Source organism: Saccopteryx leptura, chromosome 2, assembly GCF_036850995.1.
Source record: "Saccopteryx leptura isolate mSacLep1 chromosome 2, mSacLep1_pri_phased_curated, whole genome shotgun sequence".
NCBI classification, from domain to species: domain Eukaryota; kingdom Metazoa; phylum Chordata; class Mammalia; order Chiroptera; family Emballonuridae; genus Saccopteryx; species Saccopteryx leptura.
Window position 1 is genome coordinate 141,671,523 of NC_089504.1, and position 23,653 is coordinate 141,695,175.

The 23,653-nt window shown below is 36.3% G+C and overlaps 1 protein-coding gene across 2 annotated transcripts in view; it reads left to right on the top strand.

The window, feature by feature from the left end:
• The window catches only part of LRRK2 (leucine rich repeat kinase 2), a 141,909-nt gene that overhangs the window by 53,210 nt on the left and 65,046 nt on the right, over positions 1–23,653 (top strand). For both annotated transcript variants that reach the window (XM_066368965.1, XM_066368966.1), the window contains 7 exons: positions 5,272–5,530; positions 8,898–9,083; positions 15,585–15,703; positions 16,542–16,611; positions 17,085–17,302; positions 19,793–20,043; positions 20,337–20,485. In XM_066368965.1, coding sequence (XP_066225062.1) covers positions 5,272–5,530; positions 8,898–9,083; positions 15,585–15,703; positions 16,542–16,611; positions 17,085–17,302; positions 19,793–20,043; positions 20,337–20,485 — 1,252 coding nt within the window. The remainder of the gene's footprint in view (positions 1–5,271; positions 5,531–8,897; positions 9,084–15,584; positions 15,704–16,541; positions 16,612–17,084; positions 17,303–19,792; positions 20,044–20,336; positions 20,486–23,653) is intronic.

Consider the following 23,653-nt stretch of genomic DNA (forward strand, 5'->3'; position numbering starts at 1 on the left):
TACTAAGGACCAAAAGATATAATAGCAAGTTTCTTCAAAACAGTGACCTCTCAAAAGTGAAACTTTAATTTTGAAATAAGTTAATAATTGATGATGAAAACAATTATCTATAGATGAAAACAATTATCTGAGAGGTCAGAACATACAATGTATGTTACATGGTAAGTATTGAAAACCTTTTTCCTTTCTTCCTAAACAGGAGACATATCTTTAACTTTTAAAAACGACCCATTGATCTAATCAAATTATATAACTAATGCAATCTGTTAAATTACCCTTAATTTTATGTGTTAACCTTGGTTAATAATGATTTAATCCTTATATGTGGATATACAGACTATCAAAAACTGCTCCTTTGCTGCCTCAGAGCAACCAGTATTTTCACTTTTTGCATTCCTGTCCTGTGTACAATACAGAAGTAAAAATTCCCCTCTGATAACAGCCACGTTTTCAAATAGATTAGTTTCATTATATAGTATTTACTACATAAGCATCAAGGATTGTTTTCCAATTAAGAAGATACTACTTAGTGACTTCATTAATGAGTATGGATTGTTAAAAAATTCCGAAACATCTCCAAAATAAACTTTCATTATTTAGTTTTCAGTGTCAACTTCTAGTGCCTGTAAAGAATCTTAGACGGCTGACTGCTTGAGCCTGATTCATTCCTGTATAGGGCTGTTCTGCCCTCTGTAGGAAGTCCTGTAACTTTGCTGAATTCCGCCACAAAGTTAAATTACCTTCTAAAGTTAACATGAGTGTTTTACCTGGTAGAATTGTCAGTTCAGTGTCAGTTTGGATATCATACTGAAAGGAAGACTGACCATACAATGTTACAAAGCAGGAGGGTAATGTGCCATACTGTAGATATGGATGGGATTATCTTTGGGTAGAAAAAAAGGGCTATTTATATAGAAGTAACATTGTATTTACCATACAAATGAATAACTCTATAAAACCCAAAAACAGTGAAAAGATACACTGATAAATTCAAGATTTGTGAAAACTGTACAAAACCCACGGAATTTGGGAAGAGGGGAAAGGTTTATACAAGTAGCAGTTTTAAAAATGTAACTTTTGTCTATCAATTACATATTAACATGTATACCCACTAATTGAAACTATGCTACAGCCAATGTCAGTTCAACATTTTCTAAATGAATTTTTTCTCACATTTACTGTATAATGTTGCACATATACAGTTAGGCAATGTTTGCTTTGAAACATTTGTTTCTCCTTCAAAACAAGTTTTAAACACCAAAACCTATGCTTATAAAAATTTAACACTTGCAGCAGTCTAAATATTTCAAATAAAAATCATTACAAACTTTTCAAATGTGCTTTATATTCTGGGCATGTCAACCTAGTTACCTAGCATGGACTCATTCAGAGATATTTCAGTCTCCCCTCTCTGGATGGCTTTTTCTCGTTGACCTCTGCTGTCTTCATCGCTGTCTCCATTATGTTGTGGATGATTACTGTCTTGAGCATTAGATCCTCCATTTAGCGTCTTTGAACCTGTTTGTTCCTTTCTTGTCTTTTTGTTTGGCCCTTTCTTCCCTTGATCTTTGGTTCTGTTTGCTTCCTCATGATGTCTTTGTTTGTCCAGAGAGTTATTCAGAATTTGTGTCATTGCAGAATGTCCTCTACTAACGGAAAACATGTTATATTACATTGTAGACTCTTCCATAATAATCTGACTCACTTTGAAGTGCCGTGTTTACCTCAGCATTGTAATCATATCTGCCTGTTTCTGAGCATGTGGCACCGTGACATGTAGTGAAGCACGCTCAGTCTAGGCCTCAGTACACCATTTCCCTGCTTTAATCTCTTATCTACACAGCAGATGCACGGTAGTGGTGGTGGTGGGTTGTTCATTCATTCTCAAGTGCTCATTTAAAATATTTGGTTTCGATCGTTGGCCACATTAATTATGAATTAGAAGATGAGAAAAGATTTCAAAGGATAATACAGTGTGTCCGTAAAGACATGGTGCACTTTTGACCGGTCACAGGAAAGCAACAAAAGACGATAGAAATGTGAAATCTGCACCAAATAAAAGGAAAACCCTCCCAGTTTCTGTAGGATAATGTGGCAGCATGTGCGCATGTGCAGATGATGACGTAATACCGTGTATACAGCGGAGCTGCCCATGGCCATGCCAGTCGAGATGTGGACGGTATAGAGGAAAGTTCAGTGTGTTCTGTGGCTCACTAAATTCGAATCCATGACCAAAGTGCAACGTGAATATTGGTGCATTATAATGAAGCACCACCACATAGGAATAACATTACTCGGTGGGATAAGCAGTTGAAGGAAACTGGCAGTTTGGTGGAGAAACCCCATTCTGGTAGGCCATCAGTCAGTGACGAGTCTGTAGAGGCTATACGGGATAGCTACCTAAGGAGCCCTAAAAATCTGTGCATGAGCCCACATCGAACTGCACTGAGTAGATATGAAACTGGGAGAGTTTTCCTTTTATTTGGTGCAGATTTCACATTTCTATCATCTTTTGTTGCTTTCCTGTGACCGGTCAAAAGTGCACCATGACTTTACAGGCACACTGTATTTTATTTTATTTTTTTATTTTTATTTTTATTTTTTTTTCATTTTTCTGAAGCTGGAAACAGGGAGAGACAGTCAGACAGACTCCCACATGCGCCCGACCGGGATCCACCCGGCACGCCCACCAGGGGCGACGCTCTGCCCACCAGGGGTCAATGCTCTGCCCACCAGGGGGCGATGCTCTGCCCATCCTGGGCGTCGCCATGTTGCGACGAGAGCCACTCTAGCGCCTGAGGCAGAGGCCACAGAGCCATCCCCAGCGCCCGGGCCATCTTTGCTCCAATGGAGCCTTGGCTGCGGGAGGGGAAGAGAGAGACAGAGAGGAAAGTGCGGCGGAGGGGTGGAGAAGCAAATGGGCACTTCTCCTGTGTGCCCTGGCCGGGAATCGAACCCGGGTCCTCCGCACGCTAGGCCGACGCTCTACCGCTGAGCCAACCGGCCAGGGCCTACAGGCACACTGTATATTATACTTTTCATTGATTTTCATTATATTCTGAATGACTTTAATTATTATTTAAATACAAAATTGGATATTTCTGAGCAGTGTATTTTCCTCTCATGAGTTGAACTTACTTTCATAATTTCCTTTTGTCTAATACACTTTCTTCTGTATCTCTCCGTTCATGGCTTGTGTTGATTTGTGGTGTTTGGGTTCCCCAAGGAAAAGACCTCTACAAAAATGTATTGAGCACCTTCTCTGTGGAAAGCATAATTAGTGCCAGATAATTAGTAAAGTATATAAAAAATTTTCCTGATTCAAGATTTTATTTTCTTAAGCATCTATTGAGAATAGAGAGAGGATAAAACATAAATCATTTTAGTACAAGATAAGCAGTAAGTGCCATATTTTGTAGATAGAAGTTTGCTGGGCTGTAAGAGAAGACACTTGTAATGGAGCTTTTTGGCCCTTCCCTCCTTCCATACCTCACTCTTTCCCAAACTCCCTATAGGTCCTTAAGAGGATTTTAGTAATTTGCTAGTTAAATAACAAATATTTCTTAGGCATTGTGCTAGGCTGCAGAGCTACAACTTGGATTACAATGTCACTCATGCCTTTTATTCTAGTTATAAAACAGATAGGCATGTCTGATTCAGTGTGCTTATTTATTATATTATCCTTTGAAATCTTTTCTCTCATCTTCTAATTCATAATTAATGTGGCCAACGATCAAAACCAAATATTTTAAATGAACACTTGAGAATGAATGAACAACCCACCACCACCACTACCGTGCATCTGCTGTGTAGACAAGAGATTAAAAACAAAACGGGACGGAGACCTGGAGGAGGAAGGGGGTGTGTGGCCAGGGAGGTTGGCAGCAAGCACTTACTGTGCAGGAGGCATTGAAGCTATTCCTTGAGGAATGAACCTCTTCTTGCTGAGCAAAGAACAGAGTTAGACACTTAGGACAATAGAAATAGCATAAATGAAAGTAATGGGGTTTGAAAAAGTACACATTATGTTTGAGGGAATGTCCTGGAGCTGAAGGGTTTTAGAAGGTTTTTAAATAGGACAGTGACTTGGTCCTATCTAGAGTATAAAGGTACTGTTGTGGCCCAGGAGAGAATGTGTTAAAGGTGGGGGATGCTGGAGACTGCTGGGAAGTAGGTTGGTGCCATCAAACCACAGACCTGTCCCCTCAAATCCCTTGAATACACTTGAATTGTAGAGAATTCAGGAATTTTCCCCAATCTCCTCCTTCTGCTGACCTGATATCTTGGATCTAAGGGTCTTTTTCCTTTCCTTGTTGAGTCCTTCATTTTGAGTAGTGAAGGCAGCACAGACTTTGGAGTTGGCAGATTCAGCTTTGAATCCGAGTCTCTTATTGACTAGCTTGAAGGGTTTGGACACGACACATATGTTTTCTATATATTCATCTATAAAATGGGGTAATAATTTCTGTGGCATAATATTTTATTTTTGTAAGGAGTATAGATCATGTATGTACACAATTTAACATAACACCCGACATGTAATATTTCCATCATTTATTCCTTTGAACTTCTATTTCTAAAACATTCCATTCCATGCCTTTCAGAAGCCGTTCCTGAATAGGGCCGGTGTGTGATGCTACAGGTGGCTTAAGCTTCTCTCTGCTTACAGGGAACACTCTGGTTTTTGTAGCACCTGGTAGACCACCTTGAGCACAGCTCTGAAAATATAACATTCAGGGGAAGGTAGAAAACTGAGAGATAAGATATGTCTTTGTAGTAATTCAGAATCTTTTCCTGAGGAGCTCAGGAAAACCAGAAATGAGTGATGACTATCCTTTGCATGTGGCATTAATGAACATTATAATATATACATTCTGTGTTACAAATGAAGGCAGGTAGTAAGCATTTACTGTGTTAAAACACTAGTTTGCCAGATGTCTTCTATGAACAAACAGAAGCCCAGAAAGTATAAGCCTCAGTTCTTCTGACTAAAGGTTATCAACTTTTTCTCCCTATTGTGTTGCTTGTTTCATGATATGTAAAGTAATTAACTCTCATGTGACAGATTATTTGATTTATGCTATTCTTATATGTATGGTGCTAATCTTATATATTATCCTAATACAATTTCAAGGATGAGGTTTGCCTTATTTTGTTTCTATCTGAATTTAAGGGTGCAGAGAAAAATTACACAAAGTTCAATTTACCAGTTTCCCAAAAGGAAGAAATAGAAGTTTTAAATAAGTTACATATATATATTTTCTTTAATAGGTATGTGAAAAAGGGAGCAGTCCCAAATTGGTGGAACTGTTACTGAATAGTGGGTCCCGAGAACAAGATGTCCGGAAAGCACTGACAATCAGCATTGGCAAAGGTGACAGCCAAACCATCAGTTTGCTCTTAAGGAGGCTCGCCCTGGACCTGGCCAATAATAGCATATGCCTTGGAGGGCTTTGTATAGGAAAAATTGAGCCTTCTTGGCTTGGTCCTTTGTTTCCAGATAAGGCATCTAATTCAAGAAAGGAAACAAGTAAGTATTAAAAGGATTGTTTGGTGTGTCTTAGTCTAAGAATTTTTTTTTTTAAGTCACTAATCTTTTAGCTTTTATTCTAGTTTGGTTCAAATTGAGCCAAAAATATTGTAAAGCATTTGGGTATCATTTTCTTTTGGCATGAAATGCTTGAAAGTGATATTATATTTAAGTTCTTTATAACCTAGCAAATACATATTTTATAAAGATAGTGCAAGATTGTGGGATCCTTCTGAGGGGTTACTTTTCTTTTGTATATATTTTATTTATTTTAAAAGTAATTTGTGCTATTTTTAAAATAGGGAACCAATCATAAGGAAGAAAATAACAGTAACGTTTTTCATCCCTTATAGGTAATAAATGTAGTGTTTTTCCTATTTTTTATGTGTTTACATATGCATATGCATTTAAATATAAATATAGAAACATGTATATATATATATTTTTTCATTTTCAAGTTAACATACTGTTGTTTCCAGTAATAAATACATTATTAGAAGCAGTCAATGCTTCTAATTCCAGTTAAGGCAATGACTGCCAAGAAAATGTATCTCTGCACTTTGCAGTGTTGTAATACTGCCTTGGGAGATTCCTGGATGAAATCTGAAACTGGCCCCATAATGGAGGGCGAGTGGAAGCTGAAGAAAGAGGCAGACCCCTGCAGATTGTACGTGACAGGTTTAAGAAGTGAGAGAATTGAGTGTACACAGCTTGTCTTAGGTGACCGCAAGATGAGTAAATTTCCACATCCACCTGCTAGAACCTTAAAGGTTATCTACAGCTCTGAACTGGTTTCAATCTAGGTGGTCCCAACAGCTCTTGTAAAGGCAACATCCCCGAGACAGCTTCCTATGGAAGTAATGTAACCTCCTGACTGTCCCTGCCCAGCTCATGAATCAACCCAGTGATCATGTGCTTTTGGTGGCCTCCTCCAACATTCACTTTGCATTTCAATTAAGGATGTATTATTCTCTACTTTCAAGTTAATATATGTTTTGTATATATTAAGTCTGTTGACGACAGGTTATTATCAACCTCTTTAACATTTCTGTCTTTGTAGCTCTCTCTCATTTACTCGCATTATTTTTAGAGCTTGAGTTCCCAGCTTTTCCTCTGTTACCCTACTTCCTTCCCTACAGTGATCAGACTCCCTTACTCTTCCCTTAGGGCTGTCCTGTTAGTAACAGATCTCCTGTCATTTTTTCTGACACGCTCACCTGGCAATCCCCGTTCCTGGTGAGCCCCACAGCTGCTCTTCTCCTCTCCTTCTCTGAGAGTGCTGGAGCTGCCGACCCGCCCACCCACGCAGACGTCTCGAACCTGTGGGTGGGACTTAGGAGAGCCCGTCAGACTGACCTTCCCTCGGTTTCTTTGGAACTTCCTATACTCATACTTAAAGGCTTTCCCAGTGTACATATCTCAGCCTAAGGCCCCTGCCTTCTCCCTTCACTTGGCCATCTCTTCATTCCCCCTGCCTCGGCACCATATCTCTTTTTACAAGAAAACATTCCTGTTCCCATGAAGTCTGGGTGGATGGTCCTTTTGTCTGTTCCACTGCACCTTCTTCTGAGGACAATTTGGTAATATCCATTAGTATTTTTTTTCATTAGTATTTTTAATGTGCGTGCATACATTTTTTAACCCAGCAGTATACTAATAGGAATCTATGGTACATTCCTGTTAGTTCTCAAATGTACATAAAAATATATGTACAAGGATGCACATTAAAATGTTTATAATAGCAAAACAAATTAGTAAAAAAAAAATCGTAAGTATCCCTCAAAAGGAACTCTTCAAATTATCATGGTCCATTTATGCAGTGGAATGTTTTGCAATTGTTGGGGGGAAAATCCAAATGTTTGGATAAAGTGCATTATTAAGTAAAAAATAAAGGCATAGCACAGTGTTTTTAGTGTACTGTTGCTGAGCACACATTGGGATAAGGTAGTCATAAATGTCTGAATATGGAAGAAGACATGGCAGGGAAAAACTCCAGAAGTGGGCTCCCTGGTTGCCTCTGAGGGCTTTGGAGGCTAAGGAATCATTGGGTCCCATGTTCATCAGTTCAACCAGTGTCATGGCAACAACCTGACTACTTTAATTTTTGATATCTGATGAAGAGGGATTATGGGCTCATTGGAAAAAAATGAGGGGAGATCTGCCATTTATGTACTTTTTCCCTTTATTCTGTGGGAAGTGGTTTTTGTTTTGTTTTGTTTTACCATGACCTGTTTCACCTAATTAAAAACAATAAAATTACTTGATTGATTGGAGGATATAGTCATGATTTCATGGGCAGTTGGATTGAGGAAAGAACATTTTGGATTCACAGTTTTATAACATTTTCTCAGGTACTACTGGGCTGAGTCACATACTCATGGTATAATGTGAACTATGATAGTATTATGTGATGAAATTTTCCAGGCTATTTGTAGCGCAATGATGACTCAGCCAACTTATAAGAAGGATGTTAACTTTTAAATCCTATATGATTTCTCAATAGAATGAATCACATAGCAAATAGTTTATAAAAATAAGTATATAATTTATTGATTATGTTCTATAGGCATTATGCTAAATATTTTATACTTTTCATTTCATTTAATCTTCTGATAACCCTATGCTGTTTGAATTGTCATCTTCACTTTCTAAATGAGGGCACTAACACTTAGGGAGCTCATACTCATAAATTGCATCACTATGATTTGAGCACAGGCCTGTCTGGCTTCAAGCCCAGGCTCTTTTCTGAGTTGTTAGTTTAATAAATATTCAGTTTTGTCATCTACACCAAAGCTTTGTATATATTTTTAGGATTTTATTTTTTTGCAAGAGAGGGAAGGACAGACAGGGACAGACAGAAGGGAATTAAGAGAGATGAGAAGCATCAAATAGTAGTTGCAGTTGTTCACTGATTGCTTTCTCATATGTGCCTTGACCCTGGGGTGCTCTAGCTGAGCCAGTAACCTCTTGCTCAAGCCAGTGACCTTGGGCTTCAAGCCAGTGACCTTTGGACTGAAGCCAGCTGCCGTAGGGTTGTCTGTGATCCCACGCTCAAGCTGGCAACCCCACACTCAAGCTGGTGAGCCTGTGCTCAAGCTGGCAACCTCGGGGTTTTGAACCTGGGTCCTCCATGTCCTAGTCCAATGCTCTATCCATTGCGTCACTGCCTGGTCAGGTGAGGAGTTTTTTTGAAAATTAAAATTTACTGCCTTTTAAATATTCAGTATCACAGTTGTAAAGTGACTTTGGGAATAGGAATAAACAATTTTCTAGATGTATGAGAATACAAAAGGAACTTTGGTATGATAATATGTTCAGGTTTGTTAAATTGTTGTTTCTAAATTTCTGGTGTATATTTTATTTTTAGATATAGGATCCACCCTAGCAAGAATGGTCCTCAGATACCAGATGAAAAGTTCTGTGGAAGAAGGAGGTGCCTCAGGCAGTGATGGGAATTTTACTGAAGTACTTGATAAATTTGATGAGTGGAACTTCACTCCTGATTCTTACATGGACAGTGTATTTGGTCAAAGTGATGACCTAGATAGTGAAGGTATTTATTATATATAAAAAAAATAGTTCCCTTTATGTTTTATATCTCTTAACAGTGACATTAAAAAATAGGAATTAAGACAAAATCCTGGTTTAATTCATTTGTGGAAAACTTGAAGAAAATGTGTTCATTACTAGAAATAGTGCTTACTAACTCCATTAAGGCAATGGTTGTCAAGAAAATATATTTCTGCGCTTATAAGTGTTTTTATATTGCCTTTAATTGGTGAATTGTGACAACTGCAATGAAGAAAGACAGACTGGAACTGGATTCTACGTTCCATGATTAATTATATCCCTTTCTGAATTGTGTAAGCCCCTTACTCTTATTTAAGGTATTATTGCTAACCTGCCAGGATTTTCTATAAGAATTAGATAAAATGTATATAAACTGGGAGAGTTCTTTACAAATCGGAAGTAATTAATAAAATATATATTTACTTTTATTCAAATTAAAATAATATTATTTTAATAACTCACCTGAGATAACTTAAAAATTGACAAGGCAAGATAAATAATGACAGTGATTTAGGCTGACAAATTTAATGCAATGCAGTTTGATGAAAACGGGGTGAGGTGCTTTTTAAATTAACAGAGTACGATGGAAAACTTTGGGTGATAGAATAAAGTATCTATCTCAGAGGGCCAAAAGTAGGGGTATTCCAAAATCTCATGACTCAAGACCAATTATTTTTTTAAATGATTTTTACTGAGAAATAATTACTACAGAATAAAATACACCTATTGTAAGTGTATATTTTCATGGACTTTGAAATTTTTATTCATCCATGTAATCAGCACCACTAATCAAGTCATACAACATCTCTATCATCCAACAAATCCCCTTCTGCCTCTTCACAAAGAATGTTCCCAACTTTGATTTATGGCAGTCACTGTTCTGCTTTCATCACTGTAGATTTCATTAGTATATTCTCAAGTTGCATATAAACTTTTATGTCTGGCTGTTTTTAAAGTGGTTGTACCATATTTATTATACTCCCATCAGTAATCTATAAAAACTCTAGTTGCTTTACATCCTCATCACACTACAACCTTTGGTGTTGTCAATCAATTTAATTTTCGCCTTTCTAGTGAAGGCATAGTTCTAGCTCATTTGGGTTGAATTTTTATTTCTTTGATCATTATTGATTTTGGAAATATTTTTATGTTCATATATTTTCTTTGTGAATTATCTGTTTCCATGTTTGCTAACTTTTGTGTTGTCTTATTATCTTATTATGAGTTCTTATATGTTTTGGTAGAAGTCTTTCGCCAATATTTTCACCTAGTTATAGCTTGTCTTTTTTACATATGAGTATTTTTCAAAGAACAGAGTTTTAAAAATTTGATCAAGTGCAGTTTTTAAATTTTTTCTCTTATGGCTTGTGTTTTTCTATCCCATTCAAGAAATATTTTCCTATCCCAAATTTGTTAATATTTTCTTCTGTTTCCTCATGGAAGTGTTAAAATCTTAGCTTTTACTTTTATGTCTAAAATCCATTTTAGTGTTGTGTACGGTGTCAGTAAAGGATTGACATTTTTTTCCATATAGCTGTCCAATTATTTTACTATTGTTGATAGTGCTATATTTCCTTATTGAATTAATAGCATGTTTGTCCAATTTATTTATTTATTTTTATTTTTAATTTTTTTATTTTTCTGAAGTTGGAAATGGAGAGGCAGTCAGACAGACTCCCGCATGCGCCCAACCGGGATCCACCCGGCATGCCCACCAGGGGGCGATGCTCTGGCCATCCAGGGCGTTGCTCTGTTGCAACCAGAGCCATTCTAGTGGCTGAGGCAGAGGCCATAGAGCATAGAACCATCCCCATTGCCCGGGCCAACTTTGCTCCAATGGAGCCTCGGCTGCGGGAGGGGAAGAGAGAGACAGAGAGGAAGGAGAGGGGGAGGGGTGGTGAAGCAGACGGGCGCTTCTCCTGTGTGCCATGGCCAGGGGTTGAACCCGGGACTCCTGCATGCCAGGCTGATGCTCTACCACTGAGCCAACCGGCCAGGGCATGTTTGTCCATATTGAGATGGTACTATTTCTGCATTCTTTGTTCTGTGTCATTGATTTATAGCTTTATCCCTATACAGCCGCCATATTATCTTGTTTACTGTAGTTTAATAGTAGATCTTGAAATCAGGTAGTGTAAACCTTCTGGTGTTCTTTTTCAGAATTGTTCTCACTAAGCTAGGTTATTTGCATTTCCATATTTATTTGAATCAAGTTATTTTTATTAGAGCAAATATAGTATTTATATATAATTATGCAGAATTAATATGTAAATAATATTTTATTAATATTATAAACTTACAGTTAATGTCTAAATAATAATTACTTTATATTAAATCTTTAATTGAATTTGGGGGCATTGATGGCTTAGTAATATGAGTCTTCTGACATATTAATGTGGTATATTTCCATTTATTTGTCATTTCAAATTTCTGTTATGAATGTTTTGTATTGCATGTTTTTTGAAGTTATTGTAAATAGTATTGTATTTGAGTTCTAGTGTCCAGTAGGCCACCACTGATATATGGAAATACAATTCACTTATTTGTATCTTCATATTATATCTTGTGAACTTGTTAAACTCACGAGTTCTAACAGTTTTTTGTTGATCTCAGAATTTTCTATGTTTTCAATAATGCCATTTGCTGATAACGGCAGATTTACTTCTTTCTTACTGATCTATCATTTAAAAAAAATTATTGCTTTATTGCACTGGCTAGGACTACCGTACAGTGTTAAATGGAAGTTATGAGAGTAGGCATTGCTTTCTGGTTTCCAAACCTAGAGTAAAAGCATTCAGTTTTTGTCATTAAGTGTGACATGCTTTTTTCATAGACACCCTTCACAAAGTTGAAGAAGCTCCTTTCTGGTAATTCTTTGCTGAGACTTTTTATCACTAATGGGTGTTAAAAAATTCTTTTCTCTATGTGTAATGGCATATTTTCCCTCTTTATTCTGTTAATAATGTTAATTATATTGATAGATTTTCTTGTGTTAAACCATACTTGCATTTCTGGGGTATATCTCACTTATTCATGATGTATTATTATTTTTGTATATTATTGAATTTGATTATCTAAATTTTGTCAAGTATTTTGATGTATAAAGGATATTTGCCTGTAGGTTGACGTTTCCTTGCAATTATGAGAGTAACATTAGATTTCAAACAAGTTGGGAAGTTTCCAAGTTTACTATTATCTTAAGGAGTTTGTGTAGGACAGATACTATATATTATTTTCTTAACTGTTTAAAAGAATTCACCAGTAAAGCTATATAGGTAAAGTTTGGAGGGATAGTTTTAATTATAAATCTAATAATTTTAGTAGATTTATTATTATTTTGAGTTTTATTACTTCTTGCATCAGTTTTTATAATTTGCGACTTTCAAGGAATTTGTCCATTTCACATAAGTTGCCAAATTTATTTGTTTGATGTTATTTATAATAATTTTCTTATGATTTTGTTAATATTTGTAATATCTGTAGTGATATCTGATTTGAAATTCTTGCTAACTTGTGTCTTCTTTTCCTCTTCTTTAGTCTAGCTCCAGGTTTATTATTTTTCTTGATCTTTTTAAAGATCAGAATATTGTTTTTTTATTTTTTCTATTGTTGATCCATTTTCCTTTTTATTAACTTTTTGCTTTAATCTGTATTTTCTTTATTTTACTTATTTTGATTTTATCTGACTCTTCTTTTTATAGATTTTTTTTGAGAGAGACAGAGGAGGGGAGAGAGATGAGATGCACCAATTGATAGTTATGGCACCTTAGTTGTGCAGATTGCAGCACATTGATTTCTTTCTCATATGTGCCTTGACTGGGGGAGGACTCCAGACAAGTCAGTGACCCTTTGCTCAAGCCAGCAGCCCTCTACTCAAGCTGGTGAGCCCTTGCTCAAGCTGGTGACCTCGGGCTTTCAAACTTGGGTCCACAACTTTCTAGGCCAATTCTCTGTCTACTGTGCCACCAGGCAGTTAAATAATTTAAAGTGTGATTCTTATATATTCTTAATGTGGAAGCTTAGAAAACTGATTATTAGATCTCTCTTATTTATTATATGAACATTTGATACACATCCTTCTTAGAACCACTTTAGCTGCATCCTGCAATGTTTATATATTTGTTTACATTCACTTTGAAAGTTTTATATGTGATTTTTTTTTTTGACTCCCGGGTTATTTGAAAGAGTGTTTATTTTCCAAATATTTGGAGATTTTTTCATACAACTTTATCTTATAGATTTAAATTGAACTTGTTGGGTCAGAGAATCTACTCTAGTAATTTTTACCCTTTTAAATTTATTAAGATGCTTTATGGACTACCAAATGGTCTATCATAGTGGAAGTTTCATGTGAAATTTAAAAGAATGTCTATTTGTCCAAATTGGAGTAAAGTCTATTAGGTCGAATTGTATGATAAGTTTCTCAGGTCTTCTGTATCAATAACTTCTCTACTTGGTTTGAGAAAAGAAATGATAAAATTGAAACATGGATTTGTTAATTCTTTTCATTTGATCAGTTTATGCTTTGTGCATTTTGGAGCTCTGTTAAAGCATATGCAAACATTAAGGATTATAATTTTTTTTAATGACTTGACCCCTTTATATTTATCCAAGTTTACATTTAGTATCATCATTTCCTCTTCCCGAAGGCCTCCTCTTTTACATTTCTCATAGTGCAGATCTGTGCAACCCCCTTTGCAGGCTACTGGAGCACATTTTCCATGTCTTTGCCCCTGATTCCCAGCGAAGTTCGTCTCCGTGAATGTTGATCTTCATCTCATCTCTGCAAAGCCAGCCAGTTTTGTTTAAATTCCTTCATCCTGTGCGTAGGGCCTTCAAATTGTCCTGAGGCAGAAAGCCAGGGTGATCAGAGAAGACTTACATAATTAGTTTCCCTTCATTCCAGGACTAGGAAGTCCTGCACTCTCTCTTGCCCAATGTTTGAAACCAGTTTAAAAATATTTTGTCCAATTTTCCAGTTGTTTGTAGTGGTTGGTTAAGGTCAGTGCTTGTGCTCCATCATGGCTGAAAGAAAAATTCTTCTTTAGTAGTTTTAAACAAAGGAAAACATTAGAAATGCTAACGTTAAAAAAACTATAAAATGCGTCTGTTGCTTCTATAAACAATATGCTAATAGAAATTTCACAGACATAAAGGGGAATAATTATAAAAAATGTAATTAATATTAGATATATAAATTTAAATTATGAAGTCATTTTATTAAAATGCTTATGCATAAAATAATTTAAATTTTAGGATAAATTAAATTTTAATGGTGAATTAAGTAGGATTTGTATCAATTTTACAATTTATATAAAACATTGTAAAGTTGACTTTTAAATATGTAGATTTTATAATTTGTTTAGACACTTAAAATTATTTCTGATTCTAAGATAAAGAGTGGTAGAATTTAACCTCATCATTTTTCAGTAATGCCACCACATTATTTATCATTAGTAATATGATTTGTTTATTGATATTTATTTTTTTGAAAATTCATAATTTTAAAAGTAGTTTTCAACCTGGCTGGTTGGCTCAGTGGCAGAGCGTCGACCTGGCGTGCAGAAGTCCCTGGTTCGATTTCCGGCCAGGGCACACAGAAGAAGCGCCCTTCTGCTTCTCCACCCCTCCCCCTCTCCTTCCTCTCTGTCTCTCTTTTCCCCTCCCGCAGCCGAGGCTCCATTGGAGCAAAGATGGCCCGGGCGCTGGGGATGGCTCCTTGGCCTCTGCCCCAGGCGCTAGAGTGGCTCTGGTCGCGACAGAGCGACGCCCCGGAGGGGCAGAGCATCCCCCTGGTGGGCAGAGCGTTGCCCCCCGGTTGGGCGCATGCGGGAGTCTGTCTGACTGTCTCTCCCCGTTTCCAGCTTCAGAAAAATACAAAAAAAAAAAAAAAGGTAGTTTTCATTTTTTCATCTCTCTCAATACAATATGGCTAACTAAACTCAATGTGTTAATTTAATGTTACTTTATATATGAAACCATAAAACATGAAATTCAAATAGAGATGTAAATTGTTGAATGTTAAATGATTTAAAGTGTGATTTCAATATTTAAAACAAGATTTGAAAAAGTTCTAAGGAAATTTCAGAGAAACGGTAAAGAATAGCTTTGATCATATTTGTGCATAAACTTTCTTTGCTTCCTGTTTATGCATGTGTTTATTATTGTATTTTAACTATTTTTACTTATTTTTTTCCTACTATACTATGAGCTCAAATGAGTTATGGATTATTCTCCCTGCTTATGTTTATCTAATACTCAGTATCTAACATATGCCAACCATTCAGTAAATATTTATGATGAAGAAAATGTAACTGAATTTTGAAAATGAAAAGCCAACATAGTTTTCTATTTTAAAGATGTTTCAACAATAATTGGACAATTTCCATTAATGAAAATGTGTTTAATTTTTTATCGTCTATGATACTAGTATTTTATGATTGAGTAAACATTTACTTGCCTTTATTTTATCATTTAAATATAGGAAGTGAAGGTTCATTTCTTATGAAAAAGAAGTCAAATTCAATTAGTGTAGGAGAATTTTACCGAGACCCTGCCTTGCAGCGCTACTCACCCAATTTGCAAAGGCATTCCAATTCTTTGGTAAGTTAAATTGTGGCTATGGTGTGTATTTTGTTACTGACATTCTCTCTCTCTCTCTCTCTCTCTCTCTCTCTCTCTTTTTAAGTGAGAAGGGGGAGATAGAGAGACAGACTCCTGCATGCTCCCTGACCATGATCCAGCTGGCAACCCCATCTGGGGCCAACGCTTGGATCAATAGAGCCACTGGATGCAGGAGGGAAAGAGAGAGAGAAGGGGGGAGAGAGGGGAAGAGAGCAGATGGTTGCTTCTCATGTGTGCCTTGACCAGGGACGGAGCCTGGGATATCCACAGGCTGGGCTGATGCTCTATCCACTGAACCAACTGTCCAGGGCCAACATTCTCTTGATAACTGAAATCATAGGTTAAAGCTAAGAGCTGTTGGTGTAGACTTCCCTGATCTATGAAAAGTTCATATCACAATAGCAATAAATATATTTATATATTATTTTAAATTTATACTTGTAGACTTTTGAGAGCGTTTGGGGCATATACAGGGTGAGGCAAAAGTAGGTTTACAGTTGTTTGTATGGAATATTATACAATAATAAGTAATCACAACAAGAATAAACTGTGTTTCGTGTACTCACAACTGTAAGTGCACTTTGCCTCACCCTGTATGTATTACGTACTCTTCAAAATGGTTTTATCCTTGTTTTCTTTTCAGAGCTCCATGTCTATTATGGTGTGCAGGCTAGGTCTCTGTCTTACAGTATGGTTGACCCCATGTATACTTTATATAGAAATCTTATAATGATTCCTAAGGAATCCAGATAAGAAATGTTATCTTTGCTCCAAAAAGTGACAGTGATTGCAGTATAAATGTCTATTTGTTTAATAGGGACCCATTTTCGATCATGAAGATTTATTGAAGAGAAAAAGAAAAATATTGTCTTCAGATGATTCACTCAGTAAGTATTTGAAAGTAAGCATATGGAAATAGATATTTTGAGCAGAATATAGTGTTTGTTAAATTTCTTCCAATTGTTCAAATTTTCTTGATGCCAGTTTCATCTTATATAATCTTCAAGTTATATTTACCTAGTGATTGCACTGTCTGTTGGAAAATGAAACATAGATTTAAATTTTTACCTTTTTTAATGTTATATAGGACACTTTTATTTTTTCTGAAGTGCAAATAATATCCTCACCAGTGCCACTGTTCATCTCTTTCTCCAGGTCTGTTGTTTTTTTACACTGTTAGTATCGGTTGATTAAATATGCATTATTTATTTTGCATCACCAGCACTGGAGTGTAAGTTTCATAGTTTGGTTTTTCACTGTACCTCCAGTGCCTCGAGGAGACCCTACACTATTTGGTGATCAATAAGCATTTACCAAGTTAAATTACTTGCTTATTTTCATTGTCTGTTTTTGACAAAAGGGTCATCAAGACTTCCGTCCCATATGAGGCATTCAGACAGCTCTTCTTCCCTGGCTTCTGAAAGAGAATATATTACATCATTAGATCTTTCAGCAAATGAGCTAAGAGATATCGATGCCCTAGGCCAGAAATGCTGTCTAAGCGTTCATTTGGAGCATCTCAAAAAGCTGGAGCTTCACCAGAATGGACTCAGGAGCTTTCCACAACGGCTATGTGAAGTAATTTCAATTTACCATAATAACTTTCAGCATATTTGAAGAGTGTTTGCATTTATTTTTACAATACGTGGTTAAGTCTTTTAAAAAGGAGGTTCTACTTTTGTGTCATTGGACAATAATTCCCCCTTCTGGTTTTCACACACGTATCTTACTTAATCTGGGTGGTGTTCAGGAACATCTTTGAGGGCAGGCAATGGAATTGAAGAAGTGATTAAAAAGGAATTCAGGCTTCTATCCTAATGATACATGTTAAAGTCTCTACCTCAAGGCGATACGTTGGTTATGCCTTCAAGTATTTAATTCTGAGACAATTTGAACTGCTTAAACTAGGTAGACTAGATTTAGACCTGGTTTGGTGGCACTGGCTCTGGCTCAGCGACCAGCTCTGTGATTATAAGAACCTGTTACTTCGACTACTCTAAGCCTTTATTTCCTCATCTGCCAAATACAGAGGCTTGACTAAACTGCCCCTAAAGCATTTATGAAGTTTTAAAAGTATATGTAACTTAAAACTTGATTATTTTGCTTAAAGTTTTTATTTCATAAGTACCCTGCTGATAGGGTAGTCCCGGAATATTGACTTTGTCATTCATTTTTATGTACTATGGATCAGAAGTCAAAGAAGTTAGACTGACAATTTTGAAAGATTGCACTATAAATGTTTATATTATTAGGCTGATTCCTTTGAACTGTAAATTTTGATAAAGGATTTACTTGTTTTTTTTAAAGCTAGTTTTATGGCAAATGCATTTTTCCTTTTCTAACCCAGAAAATTTACCATAATTTTTAGACATTTAAAAAGCAATGTTGCATGATTTTTAAGTATATTTTACTGTTATCTTTCTCCTAAAGTTTGAATATCTGGAGAGAGAGATACCACCATGTCTAAAATGTGTCTTCTCTTTCTCCTCTTCTTTGCCTTTCTAAAATTTCCAAGTCACAGGGTGTTATTTTAAATGTCACTTCCTTACCTTCTGCCTCTCTTCTCCCCTTCTTCCCTCTAGACGAGGTTGATTACCCACCTGCTTTAGATTCCCATGGTGCCCCTGGAATTTCTCCCCTAACTCATTCGCTTATAAATTTTTATCTGAGATATATTGTCATCATTACATCATGAACTCCTTGAGAACAGGAACTGTTTCAGGCTTGTTGGTGTCTGTCCCCAGTGCCAAGGAAGGTTGACATAGAGTAAAAACTCAATCAAGGATTATTGAATTAATTTGTGAAAGGATTATAAACTGATACTTGGTAGTCCTTCAATAAGTATTTGTTAAAAATAAGTAAAAAAAAAAAACTAGAGTGCAGCTTAGTTAAAAGAGAGAGAGAGAGAGAGAGAGAGGGAGAGAGAGACTTTGAAGAGAGAGTGGCAAGGTGAGACGTATTAAGGCATTCAAAGACAGGACTTGCTCAGAACCTTTTCTCAACGAAATTTCAAGCTGATACCCTTAAATGGTAGTTTTTGTTAATGCTTATCACTGTTTCTTTACAAAAAAATTTCCTGATTTAACCTTGGGAATAAATAATTTTAAAACCTTTCCTTCTGAATAATCTGGTAGGATATGAATCAATGGCAGAGATTTATAAACAACTTCTGGGACAAAGATCCATTAAGAAGAATTTATAATCATGTCAAATTCTTTAGAATTTCATGTGAGGATAAATATGTTGATATGAAAAGAGCACAGAAAAGTGATTGTTTTTTGTATTTTAACCCTTTGACAATAATTCATACAAAAGTTTAAAAGATTTACATAGTATATAAATGGAAGATTACTGTTATAGTAGAATTAGAAATTGCTTCTAAATAGAAAATAGAAATTAAAAAAATAGAAGTTCTAAAAAGAAATTCTAAATAAAACATGTATTATATACAGTGATTACTTTTATGGTTAAATCTTATTTATATTAAAATGTATAGCATTTTCCAAAGGCTAGTATTTTAAAAAAATGTATTCCCAGGATTGTATTGTACTGCTCATGCTTTAAATCATTGGTTTAAATATTTGTTGAGGCCTGTTTTGCTTCCATTTTTCCTTGTTGCAGGAAAAATCCCCCCCCCCAAAAGCTGAATTAAACTCTAAAGCTGATTTTGTGACCCTGCTTTTGAAAGCCTGCCTGCTATATTCTTCCTGTTTTTTCCCATTTTACAACCAGAATAACTGGACCAGTCAGTATACTGTAATTCTGTTGTGTATTGTGTTTTCAATTATTCAGAAAATTCTTAATGGTTCTAATAACCAGAGTTTTGGAAGGCAGAAATATTAGCAAAACTGAAGTTCCTCAGATGGTTCATGTTAGAATATTAAAATACTGTCTAGAACTGAAGAGAGTAGAAGGGGGATGAGTGGTGATGGGAGGAGACTTGACTTGGGGTAATGAACGCTCAATACAACATATGGATGATATGTTATAGAATTGTACCCCTAAACTTATATAATTTTATTAATCAATGTCAACCCAGTAAATTCAGTAAAAATATTGTCTTTCTAGACACTGAAGTCTTTGACACATTTGGACTTGCACAGTAATAAATTTACATCATTTCCCTCCTACTTGTTGAAAATGAATTGTATCACCAACCTTGATGTCTCTCGAAATGACATTGAACCCTCAGTAGTTCTGGATCCTGCAGTGAAGTGTCTGACCTTGAGGCAGTTTAACCTGTCATATAATCAGCTGTCTTCTCTTCCCGAGAACCTTGGGGATGTGGTAGAGAAACTGGAACAGCTCATTTTAGAAGGGTAAGAAGGGTTCAGTAGAAACAAGGGTATTACCTTACGTTGAAGTTTCATAAGGTTGACGAGATATGCTGACATTATTTCTACAGTAATAAGTTTTAAACAGCAATATGATAAAAAAAAATTGGGGCAACTAATATCGCAGCTTATATCAATTGACTTAAGTTTTCGCAGCTAATTTTAAAAATAATAAATCTGCTGTGATGCTGTTCTTTGAAGGCAAATTGTTTTCATTTATTTCCCTTAAAACATATGAGTTTATAAAATTTCATCCTCATTGCATCTCTTATGACTAGAAATAAAATATCAGGAATGTGTCCTCCCCTGAGCCTGAAGGAACTGAAGATTTTAAACCTTAGTAAAAACCACATTTCATCCTTATCAGAGGACTTCCTGAAGGCGTGCCCTAAAGTGGAGAGTTTCAGTGCCAGAATGAATTTCCTAGGTAAGTGTCTGTGTGAGTTATCTCTGTCCCGGTACTTTTGAATATTATAGGATGAGTCATATATGGGCACTTCAAGAGGGGATTGAAAGGCATTATTTTAGTTTGAGTATTATGTGGGAGTTTCAAATATAAAGTTAGCAGGTTGGTGATAAAAGAAATGAGGTGTCAAGCCATGGATACAGGAAGGAAACCTAAATGCCTGTTACTAAGGGAAAGCCACCAAGCTGAAAAGGCTGCATACTGGATGAGTCCAACTATAAGACACTCTGGACTAGGCAAAGCTGTGGACACAGTGAAACAATCAGTGCTTGCCAGGAGTTTGGAGGAAGGAAGAGAGGGATGAATAGTTGGACAAGAAGGTGTTTTGGGACAGTAGAGCTGTTCTGTATGCTGCTGTTATATGGACACATGTCATTATATATACATTTGTCAAGACTTATAGACTATATAACACAAAGAGTGAACTCTGTTGTAAACTATGGACTTTAGTTAATGATACTCTATTAATTTTGGTTTACCAGTTACAGTAAAGATACCAGATTATGCAAGTTATTCATAATAGAGAAAAAGAATTAGTGTTGATGAGTTTGGTTGTGAGGAGACTCTGTACTTTCCACTCATATTTGCTGTAAATACAAAGCTGATTGAAAGAAATCTCCTTTTTAACTATTAAAAAATTTAAAATGTTAACATTAATTTTTTTTTAAATTAAAAAATAATTTTAGCAAGTTAGAATTGACATAGACCAAAATGACAATATCTTGGGCATCAGGTAGTCATTATACTGTGGTTCCTGTTAGTCAATTAAACTAAACACTCATAGGGCTGCCTGCCCTGGACACAGCAGGAGCACTGCATTTCCTACTGACGGTTCTTCAGAAATTTTTTTGGAGTATAAGTGTACTTAGTATTATTGTTTTTAAAGAAGTGAAACTAATCATTTGACAGTTTTCAAATTAGTAAGGTTAATGTATATTCATTGAATTCTTGCTTTGTGCAAAATATTACAATAATATATGCTATGACCTTTACTTTTATTAAAAGTAATGGAATACCCACTCTATCTAAAATACCCTTAGCATGTGAGATAATGGGGAATTGTGTTTATTTTTAGCCTACTTGACATTCTAATATTAAGCGAAAGATACTTTTATAGGAATAAACAGGAACTCCTCATATTTTATCTTCCTTATTGGAGGCCATATGCACTTTTTCACACATGACTATTATATACCTGATTTGGCAAATTATTTTTTTGTTTAGTAAAATAATTTTAATAACTTTTCATAGCAGAGAAGTTTGACTACTTATTTAAATATATTAACTTGTCAGAACTATCAGAAACGAATAATGATAAAAGCCAAGTCAATTTGCCTAGTTTTTCCTTTTTTCTCATTTCCTCTTAACCTCTTCTAATATTGACCTTGTTCTTACCATAAGCCTGAAACTGGGGATAGTGTGATTTGCTTACTAGTGACCAAAGCAAACCTGGTCTCTTTCCTTAAGGACCATGTACTTAAATTCAGAAGGCAGGCATTAAATAGTTATGGCACCACTAAATGTGATTGTATATTGTGCTAAGTGCTGTGAGGAGAAGGTCCCAGATGCTACGAGGGCATCTCAAGGGGATCTGATGCAGACTGTGGAGGAAGGGAAGTGTTAAGTTTAAATTGGGTCTGGGAAAAAGAGCATTTGAAAGGACCTGAGGTTTGGTTATGATTAATGTGTCATCTCAGCTGAATTTCACAAAAGCCCTATAGGGCAGCCTGACCAGGTGGTGAGGTAGTGGATAGAGTGTCAGACTGGGATACAGAGGACCCAGGTTCGAAATCCTAAGGTCGCCAGCTGGAGTGCAGGCTCATCTGGCTTGAGTGTGGGTTCACCAGCTTGAGTGGGGAGTTGCTGGCTTGAGTGTGGGATCATAGAGATGACCCCATGGTTGCTGGCTTGAGCCCAAACATCACTGGCTTGAAGGCCAAAGTTGCTGGATTGAGCAAGGGGTCACTTGCTTTGCTGCAGCTCACCGTCCCTCCACCCCGTGGGTCAAGGCACATATGAGAAAGCAGTTAATGAATACAGTAAGGAAACAAAGAGACTAAGGAGCCACAATAAAAAATTGATGCTTCTCCCTCTCTGTCTCTCTCTTCCCCTCCCGCAGCCAAGTCTCCATTGGAGCAAAGTTGGCCCGGGCACTGAGGATGGCTCTATGGCCTCCACCTCAGGCGCTAGAATGGCTCTGGTTGCAGCAGAGCGACGCCCCAGATGGGCAAAGCATCGCCCCCTGGTGGGCATGCCGGGTGGATCCCGGTCGGGCACATGTGGGAGTCTGTCTGACTGCCTCCCTGTTTCCAGCTTCGGAAAAATACAAAAAAAAAAAAAAATTGATGCTTCTCATCTCTCTCCCTTCCTGTCTGTCCCTCTGTCTGTTTCACTCTCTGTCACACACATTAAAAAAAAAAAAAAAAAAAAAAAAGCCCTATTTAGTAGGGCAGGTCTGATTTCTGATTGTCTAATTGAGGAAATTGAAGCACTGTGATTTTTGTGTGGCAGTTCTTCGATTTTATAAGAGTGTGTTCCATACAGCATCTGAACCTCAAGACTCCATTCTTAAGTGGAGAATCATTTCTACTAACTTATTTTGTCACAAATACTTTTGGGAACTAGGTGAGGGAGCACAGCATGTACCTTTCTGCTTCCCAGGAAGACAGTTCCTAGCAATGTCTTAGAATATTTGGACCCTTGAAGATTTTCTAGATAAAGCATAACCTACATTTTTCATCCTGAAAATGCTAAGAAATAATTTCTCAAGCCACTTTCAGAGAACTCTAGGTTTTTAGATTTTTGTAAAATCTCGGATATCATCTGGTCTAGCTACACTATTTTGCAGATGACAAAATAGGCTATGTGACTTGCTCATTGTCCAACATTGTGTTCCTCAGAATTTTATTCCCTGGAGGTCCTCATACTGTATTTTTGTCTTGGAAATTTATAAGATATACGAAAACATTGAGAACACTGAGATATTTTACTTTATTTTCCTAATGTTTCCTCCCTCTCTTAAGATCACATGATCAAAGAATACTTTTATTAAGCAACATCCAGTATCATTCCATAGAACACTCATTATGAGATGGTACTATGAAGCATTTTCATCCCTATATTGTATCA